The sequence below is a fragment of the Pteronotus mesoamericanus genome, unplaced genomic scaffold, assembly GCF_021234165.1.
Source record: "Pteronotus mesoamericanus isolate MK-2021 breed Mesoamerican mustached bat unplaced genomic scaffold, CSHL_Meso_final contig_177, whole genome shotgun sequence".
Classification (NCBI taxonomy): domain Eukaryota; kingdom Metazoa; phylum Chordata; class Mammalia; order Chiroptera; family Mormoopidae; genus Pteronotus; species Pteronotus mesoamericanus.
The window spans coordinates 5,221,862-5,231,854 of record NW_026555073.1 but is presented as its reverse complement, the minus strand read 5'-3'; the positions used below and the strand labels follow the sequence as shown (position 1 = coordinate 5,231,854).

General features: G+C 35.9%; 1 protein-coding gene across 1 annotated transcript; it reads right to left on the bottom strand.

Annotated features, from left to right (window-relative positions):
- Positions 1 to 2,296: 2,296 nt before the first annotated feature.
- On the bottom strand, positions 2,297 to 9,327 carry HMGN5 (high mobility group nucleosome binding domain 5). The gene is made up of 6 exons (XM_054566602.1): positions 9,216 to 9,327; positions 7,462 to 7,491; positions 6,871 to 6,900; positions 6,537 to 6,587; positions 4,406 to 4,543; positions 2,297 to 3,069 (listed from the first exon to the last, which is right to left on the bottom strand). Exons 1-6 carry the CDS (start codon positions 9,228 to 9,230, stop codon positions 2,386 to 2,388), a joined length of 948 nt encoding a protein of 315 aa, XP_054422577.1. The 5' UTR covers positions 9,231 to 9,327; the 3' UTR covers positions 2,297 to 2,385.
- Between the last annotated feature and the right edge of the window lie 666 nt (positions 9,328 to 9,993).

Here is a 9,993-nt window from a genome sequence, read left to right as displayed (position 1 = left end):
GATGTATTGTAGAATTGTATGCCTGAAACTAATATAATTTTATTAACTGTCACCCCAATAAATTCAATACAAATACATAAAAATTTTAAAAAATCAGTTGTATTTCTATACACTAGCAATGAGCACCCCAAAATTGAGATCAAGTAACCAGTTCCACTTAGAGCATCAGAAAGAATAAAATAGGTAGAAATAAACTTAATCAAGAAAGTATGACTTGCACACTAAAAACTATGATAGTGCTAAAAGAAAGAAAACCTAAATAAATGGAAATCTACCCCATGTTCGTGGATTGGAAGAGAAGTTTGCTATTATGGCAATGTTCCCCAAATTTATCTGCATATTTCTTGTCGTCCTTATCGAAACTCCAACTGCCATTTTTTTTTTTTTTAGAAATAAACAAACTGATTCTAAAGCTGATATAGAAATGTAATGGATCCTGAGCAATCAATGACAAGCTTGGAGAACATATACTTTAATGTTAAGACTAACTACAATGCTATAGGAATCAAAAGTGTGGTACTGACACAGAAATAGATCAGTAGTATAGTCAACAATCTAGAAATAAACACAAACACCTATGGTCCATTGATTTTTGGAGTGCCGACTATCCAATGAGAGAATAACCTTTTCAAGAAGTGGTGCTGAACAAATGGATAGCCATGTGTAAATGAATGGAGTTGTTCCCATACTTAACATCATATACAGAACTTAACAAAAAACATATAAAATACCTAAATGTACGAGATAAAACTATAAATAATACTTTTATGGGTGAACATCTTTGTACCCTGGGGATTAGTACCATTCTTTGAAATGCCACCAAAAAACACAAGCAACATACCAAAAAAAAAAGTAGGTAAGTTGGCCTTAAAACTCTTGTGCAGCAAAGAACACAATCAAGAATGTGAAAAGACAACCCATAAATTGGGAAAAAAATTTTGCAAATCATTATATCTAATAAGAGACTTATATCCAAAATGTATGTCTTAAAACTTAATACTAAAACCCAAGTAAAAAATGAGGAAAGGCTTTGTTAGACATTTCTCCAAAAAATACACAAATGGCCAATAAGCTCAAGAGAAGATGCTCAATTTCATTAGGAAAATGCAAACAGAAATCACCATGATTTTGATCACCTGTAAATCCCCCACTAGGACGGTTATAGTGAACAGACAGACAATAACAAGTGTTGACAAAGTTGTGGGAAAATTAGAACCCTCGTACATTGCTGGTGAGAATATAAAATGCTGATGCCACTTTGGATAATTGTCTGGGATTCCTCAAAAAGTTTAACACAGGATTACTATATGAACCAGTGGCCCACTCCTAAATACATACACAGGAAAAATGAAAACATGTATACTCATGAAAAATTGCATATGAATGTTCATAGAAGTATTATTCATAATTGACAAAACATAGAAACAACCCAAATGTCCATCAACTAACCATTTAGTATTTTGGTGCAATATATTAGCCATAGAAAGGCATGAAATAATAATATATGCTGCTACAGGAACGAAACTGAAAATATTAATGCCCAGTGAAAGAAGTCAGGTGAAAAATGGCACGTTTCAAGATTCCATTTATATGTAGTATCTAGAATAGGCAAATCCATAGAGACAGAAAATAAATTAGTGGTTGCCAAGGGCCAATGGGTGTGGAGTTGTCTGGAATTAGTGGTGATGGTTGTACAATACTGTGAATATACTAAAAACCACTGGTTTGTACACTTAGAAATAATTCAAATGAATTTTGTTGTTAATTTTATCTAAGTGCAAACAAAATTTTAAATGATTTCATGAACATCACAATAGAAAAATATCAAGCATTATAATATTTTATTAACTATATTTTTGGATATATAACAAACTACAATCATCTTTGAAGAGAATTTTTATTAAGATAAACTTAGTAAAATTTTGTGGATACACATATAATCAGAACTGCCCTTCTGGAATAAACATCACATTTGGTAAAGATAATTCTAACTCCTTAGCATTACATGAAAATATTTCACCTTCTTTATAAAAGCAACCTAGAGAAGCACACACTTTTTTTCCAGATCTCTCCACATTATGAAATTATTACATACAGGAGTAAAATTAAAATTCAAAGATATAACACATAACTTAAACAAAAGGAAATTTACTGACAAAGTTGAAAGCATGTATTTTTCTATACATTCTTCTATTATAATCACAAACTTATAAAGGTTTCATGTTAGGAAATTTGTGGCTAATGATTAGCGTGAAGATACTCTGAAATTTAGTTAATGCTAAAGAAAAACTGTGCTTATAAAATATTTGATAAAAATATTTATCTCTATTAACATTACAACATGGAGGTACATATTACCAAATTATGAAACTACATAGGGCAGCTTTAAACAACACTCTGAGGCTCTCCACCTTCTTTTTCAACCTCAGCCTTCTTTTCAATTTCCTTTCCATCTCTCCCATCTCCTTTTCCCTTTTCTTCTTTTCCATCTTCCTCCTCTTTTCCTCCTTCCTCTTTTCCATCTTTGTCATCTGTGTCATCTTCCTTCTCTTTTCCATCTATCTCCTCATCTTCATCTTCATCATCATCTTCGTCTTCATCTTTTTCGTCTTCATCATCTTCTCTGTCTTCATCATCTTCTCCATCTTCATCATCTTTTCCATCTCCTTCTTCTTTTCTGTCATCATCTTCTTTATCATCTTCTCTATCTTTTTCATCCTCAGATTCTTTGTCACCTTCTCCTTCCCCCTTTCCACCATCGCCGCCTTTTTCATCTCCTTTCCCTTTTCCATCCTCATCCTCTTTTTTATCTCCTTTCTCTTTTTGGTCTCCTTCCTCTTTTCCATCATCTTCTTTCTTTTTTCCTTCTTCATCCTCTTTGTTATCTTTTCCTTCATTTCCATCTTTGTCTTCTTTTCCATCTTCTCCTTTCTCTTCTTCCTTGTTTGGATCTTCTTTTTTGTTTTTCTTTTCTTCTGATGCCACTGCTTCTCCCTTTTCTCCTTCCTCTTCTTCAACATCAATGTTTACAACTTCTATTTCCTCAAATTCTTTTTCCAGAACAGGAGCCTATATGTAGAGGGGAAAAAAATCATGATTGTATTTTTAAATGTAGAATCCCCCCCTAAATATTTAGACACGATTATATGTATTTTATGAAAATAATAACACTTCATTTACAAAAAGAAGTAATTTTCTTGTGGAAAAAGCCACCTAAATATTATACCACAAGGAAAACATTCTAAGAAATAGGATTAATTAAAATATCTCCACACAAACAGACATTTTGCACAATAACTTCATATTGTGGGAAACTTAATTCATATAAATAATTTTCATTACAAATATGCACCAAAACGTACAGAAAAAGGACATATTTTATATCAGCAATTCTCAATGAGTAGCATACATGTAAACAAAAATGCATTCCTTGAAGAATTATTATGTTTTGTTTCTATAATGGTAAGATTTAAGTTTTTTGTAAAAAAGTTACTTGAAACATTTTGACCATATATCATAAGATCACTTAGACACAGATTTTCCCTATATGCACAGGTTTAGTTTGTAGATTTGGCACTTTATCCCATTTTCATTGTTTTACTATAAAACCTAAAAATGTGATATGCATTAAATATACAAAGCAAGACCTATGGAAACATTTACATAATACTTTGTTCTGCAATCTGCAAAGGGGGGCAAATAATCATGATCTGGGAAAAGGATTTACAAATAGCCCATGCGCTGACAAAAGGAATACATAATTAGTCTATATTTAATGAGTTCATTATAGTATTAAATCACTGTCACTGGCATTGTTCTATTAATAGCAATGCTAAGCCAGTGCTCCCGCCACCCATACATGTAAATCTCATATTTAAATTAATTTTCTTCATTTTCTTTTTCCTTTAGATACCACCATACTGTATGTTAGAGATTGAATGTTTGTGTCCCCCAAAATTCATATGATAAAATGTAATCCCCCATGTGGTGGTGTTTGGAGGTAGGTCTTATGGGAGGTGATTAGGTTATAAGTTAGAGCCATCATGAATGGAATTAGTGTCTTTATAAAGGAGTCCCTAGAGAGCTCTCTGGCTGCTTCCATCATGTCAGGACAGAGAGAGGACTGCTATCTATAAATCAGCAAGCAGGTCCTCACCAGACATCCAAAAATACTGCAGCCTTGATCTTGAGCCTCCAAGCTTCCAGAGTGAGATAATAATTTCTGTTGTTTATAAACCACTCAATTTGTGGTCTTTTGTTATAGCAGCCGGAAAATACTAAGACATTAGAGAACCACCACTCAATTAATGCATCTCAACTTTTAAACTCAAGTCAAATAAGATTTCATCCAGTAGCTCTTATTGTAAAACTTTCAAGTGGACATATCTGTTAGTATTGTAAATACCTTCATAATCTTGGCTTCTCCATTTTTAGCATTGTCATTGCTGTGTTCTTCTTTAACAAATTCTTCTTGCTTGGGTTCAGCTATTTTTTGGGCACTTGTATTTGCAGTGCTTTCCATCGTATCATCTTTTCTCGTTTTCTGTCCAGCAACACACAATAATAAAAATAAATATACAATTTAACTGGTGTCTTGATTAAATGCCCCAAGTTATTTTATCAGATGTTGTCATAATTTATGAAAAAGCTTTAAAATACCTGTATAAACTTTATATCAAGAGCATTATCACTAGATAGTGTGCTAAATTGTAAACTGAAACTGAAGTATTAAAAGAGAAGGGTTTCAGGGGCTGGGTGAAAAAGGTGAAGGGATTAAGAAGTACAAAACATTAGTAACAAAACATTAATGAGGATATAGAGTACAGCATAGAGAATATAGTCAATAATATTGTAATAACTATGTATGCGGCCAGGTGGCTACTAGACTTAATAAGACCATCGCTTCATAAATTACATAAAAATTATATAAATGTCTAACTACTATGCTGTACACCTGAAATTAATATAATATTGAATGTCAACTTTAATTGAAAAATAAAACAAAATTTAAAATAAATCAATAAATCTCATCCTATATATTAAAATGAATAATGTTCTTCCGATATACATCCAATAAAGTTTCTTTTAGATGAGAAGCAACAAGTTAGAATGCCGAGCAGTGGCTGATAAATTAACTGCCTTTGACTAGAGGGGCTAGTTTATCCCTGTCATGTCTAATAATTAGCAACAGGGTTTTGTTGATTACAAATCCTTCCCTGATAATAAGAGAAATACCAGAGAGATTATCAATTTACAGAGATTTGAAAGAGATCACCTGGGGACATAGTTGATTAAATCTATGTGTCTACAAGTTTTCAAATAACTTGAATCATGATTGTTTTTTATCAAGAAAGCTCTTTGAGTAAGGGTGTAGGTAGCAGAAAGAGCACTGCGTGAAGGGACCAGAATATCTGTGACATTTGGATCTGCTACTTACTTGATGTGATCTTGAGCAAAGCATAAATCTCTTTGACCTTATTCATTCACATATAAAAGAAAGCGCTGCCACCACTGTCGCAGGGATGTTATAAGAAGCGAATGATAAAATATATGTGAAACTGCTTTAGAAAATGTGAAACGCAACATGGATAGGTGGTATTTCAAAGTCCATGATCATACCGTGTCTGTTTTATTCTAGCAATATCGTCTATTTTTAAAGGAAACAAGTGTTTACTCTTTTGATAACCTATAAATTGAGTACCTAATTTTATACAATAGTGACCTTGAAATGTGAAATAGAGAAAAACACAAACTGTCTCTTCTACTGTCACTTACTGTTATTACTAAAACTTCACTTGCCCTCATTTTATCAATATCTTTTAACCAAGAATTTCAAAGCATTTTACAAATAAGACTATAATGCACTTTCTTCAAGCACAACACATGGGATTATATCACTCGAACATTTTCATAGCTTTAAACTTTTATGTTTTTAAGAATTCAACCAATCCTTAAAACATACCTCGATAAAGCAGTCAAAAATAAAGTTGAATTATATTCACACATTTACACATAAATATTAAAAAGTATAAAAATGAACTTAATATTGAGGCTATTTCTATTTCCACTGTCTTTAGCCACAACACCAGAGCATAAAAGCCTACATGAAATCCAGTCCATTTAAAAATAATGTATGTGAAAGCACTTTGCAAATTGTAAAGTATTATCAAATATGTTAGTACAATTATTAAAAAGCATTACTTAGGTTACTATATTACTTAGGTTTATACCTTTTGTGTTTTTAGGAATATGGGTATTGTGACTATATGATGTCAAAGGCAGGTACATTTTACAGTTCTATCCAACTAAAATTTTGTTTTGTCTCTTCCTAATGAAAATGCCAGAACACGGTGGACAATCACAGAACATGAACAAATATTCCTTACTCAAAGAGATTACATGTACCAAATGGTATAATGTAACGTATTACTAACTGAACAGAAAATTTTTTTTAAATGATCAGCTGTGTGCTTTCCCAGAAAAACTATTTATGAACAAAAGCGATTTTCTCTTAACATTGCACGTTGAATATTTACCCTGGGAGTTGATCTTTTGGGCTTCAACTCCGGCATAATAGGCACAGGCATCTGCATAAAGAATCCAAAACAAAAAAATGAGCCAACAAACAAACAAACGAACAAAAAACATGAGTTGAGGTGGGGGGAAGGGGAAGAAAGCAGAATGAAAGATAACAAAATTCAACCTCTTCATTACAATAAATAGGTATAGTTCAAACTGAACACTAGGAAAAAATTTCCTTGGTGTGAGAGTTTTGCCTTCAAAACAAACCTTGTAAATATAGAATTGTTAAGGATTACCTGAAGCTTAAAATTATATTTCACAACACATGGGCAGCTTTTTACTACTTACAGCAGACAGTCTGGCTGATCTTCTCTTTGGCTATGTGTGGGGGAAAAAAAGAAAAACCAGTTAAGAGAATTATGGATACACAATTCTAGAATTGTTTATATTTCAGTGAAAATGTTTAGTGTAACACTACATACATAAATATTGTCATTACAGAAGCAATTATGAGCTTGATTATAAAGTGTAGTAGAAATACAATTTTGATTTCTCCCTCCTCTAGACTCTTCATACAATTAAGAAAAAAAAACCTTAATTAAACGTCAATTGCTAGGCTAAATGAACAAAATCACTAGTAACAAGGAACATATTGAAGAATGACAATATAGCACCTTCTTGTAAACTGACAATGCAATTCTTTTGCTTAAAAGGAAGAGGGTCCCTCCAGATCTTAACAAGATCTATAAGGTCCTAAATTCCAAGAAATTTGGAGTTTTCAATACATACTGTATTTTTGAGAGAGATTACTGACACATATATTGGTACTCTTGTGGTAAAATATACTAACAAGCATCTATATTTTAGTTGCTTTTATGAGCCTCAAGTTTTAAAAAGGAGTGGATTTTGGGGGCAGATTCTAAAACTAAAGAAACTCACCTCCTGACTTGAGTCGCCTTGACCTGCAGCCTGTACAGAGGAGAAAACCATACGGAAATAAGGTCATTGATATAAACATACAGATGAGAAAATAATGCCTACGGATTACAATTGCAACATAACCGCTTAGGGTTTTTTCCCAGATTCCCATTCAAGCAGTTGCGCGTTATTTCCTAGTAGCATGCTACATACCACTGTCTACTACTGCACAAGTGTGCACCAAGATGCAAATCTATTCTCAAGACATTAAGTTTATACAAATGATAATCAATTTCATCCTTTTGTGTACATGGCATCTCCTAAAAAACAAGCCTTTTAAATTTTAAAATCCACCTGTTGTAGTCAATGTTAAAGCCAAAAAAAAAAAGTGTTGGGGCGGGCAGAATGAAGGCGGAGCTTCATGCTATTTCCCTGTTTTGCCTTATGTTGGAGATGCAATTGTATTTATCTGAACCCCTCTAATGACTCTGGACTATCCTACCCTCCAAGTTCTGAACACAAGAACTACAACCCCCACAATGCTTTGAAGGGGGGGGATCTCTTTGTTACAACGTCAATGCGTTATTCTGAGGAGCCGGCCGCATTTTTAAAACTTCCCGCCACTACCTGCTACAAGGTTGCTGTCAGCTCTGCAAAATAGCAGGAGGCATTGCACAAGCCTAGGAAAGTGCAACGGCGGGAATCGCAGAAAGGGGGATGGTGATTAGAAACCATTGCTTTCCGTGTCTGAGCAGCGCTCTAGCCTGGGAATTATGAAGCCATTGCAGGATTCATAGCACAGCCCTAGAGCCCCGGGGAATTTCAATCTTATTCCAATGCTATAGAAATAGGGAAGGTGGATAGATAAAGAAGAATCGTATCAAAACAATCATAATGCCTTACATTAGCACAGTGTTTTACAATTTTATCAAGCATGAAACTGCGTTCAATTTCACTTCTAAGGGACCCCTCCTCCCAAAACAAACACCGAGCGTGAATTTATTTCCCGTCGACGAGAGGAGACACGAATTATTAAGTGAGGGTTTTCAGGAGACCTGTAGCCCTTGAGTAGCTCAGGCCAGTTCGTCATGTCGCTATGCCAACATGAACAACAGTTTGTCTGGTTTAGTTCTTTTTTCTTTCCACCTTTAGACGGAGAGCTCGGAGAGCCCCGGAGCTCTCAGCCCTAAAGTTGCTAATTACAGCGGTGAATCTCTCCCTTCCCTAGGACAGTTTGAAGTCTGCGCCGCCTAATGGCACAGGATTACCATTGCATAGCCATCTGGCATGACAAGAAGTGGAGGAGGGAAGGAAAAAAAAGGAAAAAGAAAACGGGAAGAACAAAGGCAAATATGGGAGAAAGCCATGGCTTTCGTACTCCCAAACGGGACGGTTCCCGGAGAAAAGCCGGAGGCTGAGGAGGAAACTGGTGCCTGGAAGTGTGGTTGGGAGAAGTGTTCTCCAATAGGGTAAGCGGAGGAAGGGGGGTGGGGTAGGAAGCGACAGCACAGCGCTATGGCTGTTTGTAATTCAGCATGGAGACACCTCTTAAGCGATTCTTTGCCTTAAACAAAACAAGTCAAAAGTGAACTACTAGTTGCATGCGAGACCATCCTAAACCTTACACCGACTGCTCTTTGCCGCTCCCTCCCCTTCCATTCCGTACATCATAAAATCGAACTGGAAGCCAAAATGCTTTTTTAAAAAAATCTCTGCCGATTAGGAAATATGTATTTCGGTAGCTAATCCCCTTTATATCTTCCCATTTCACTTACCTTTCTTTTGGGCATTGTTGCAGCTCTCCGTAGGAGATTTTAGCAGTGAGCAGAAGAAAAGCTGAAAGCAGTCTCCGCTCCGGCGCTCTGCGAGCAACTGAGTTTTCAATGAACTAATTGCAGCACGACCTGTACTCGCCTTCCCCCTCCCAAAAAAAAAAAAATCTCTCGTTATTGGCAACATTAAACACACCAAGACGCAACCGAACTACGTGAATGGTTAGCTGGAGTGGGAGCCAGATTGGAGTGACAGGCTATCGGGCCAATGAGAGGTGGTGACCAGTCTAGGGGGCGTGGTGCACGGACTTGCCCGAAGCCCGTACGCTCCCAGCTCCGACCGCTGCCTGAGCAGAGGAGCACGCGGACTTGGAAAACGCAAAATGTTCAAGCACGAAACCAGCCAGAGCGCCCGAGTTGTCTCGATCATTTTCCCCCCCCATTTATGTTGTAATGACAGGCAAAAGCCAGTGCAGTTGTTTTCTCCACAGTCTCCAAAACCTCCGCTTTTACTTCTTCCCGGGGCAGGACGTGGAGGGGAGTGCTTTTGAGACCAGGTTGCGCGTAGACTCGTCTTTCCATTCTAACTTTGGCGGGAGGATGGAAATGAACTAAGCGGAGAGAGCGCTCATTCCAAAGTACCAAAGGGCAAAGATGTTTTTCTGGTTATGGGTATTTTCCGCGAAAGCAGAACTGTGGTCCTGGAACAAGGAAGGTGCCAAAATTGCCTGTCTCCTGCAAGTAAAGAGTAGCGCCAAAACTGGGAGCTCGAAGAGCAAGA

What these genes read in the sequence shown, in the direction of transcription:
- HMGN5 (XM_054566602.1), bottom strand. An exon ending in AAGGCGACTCAAGTCAGGAG is followed by an intron (nt 6,901 to 7,461) that starts GTGAGTTTCTTT and finishes CCCCACACATAG; the next exon opens with CCAAAGAGAAGATCAGCCAG. An exon ending in GAGAAGCCAAGATTATGAAG is followed by an intron (nt 3,070 to 4,405) that starts GTATTTACAATA and finishes CTCTACATATAG; the next exon opens with GCTCCTGTTCTGGAAAAAGA.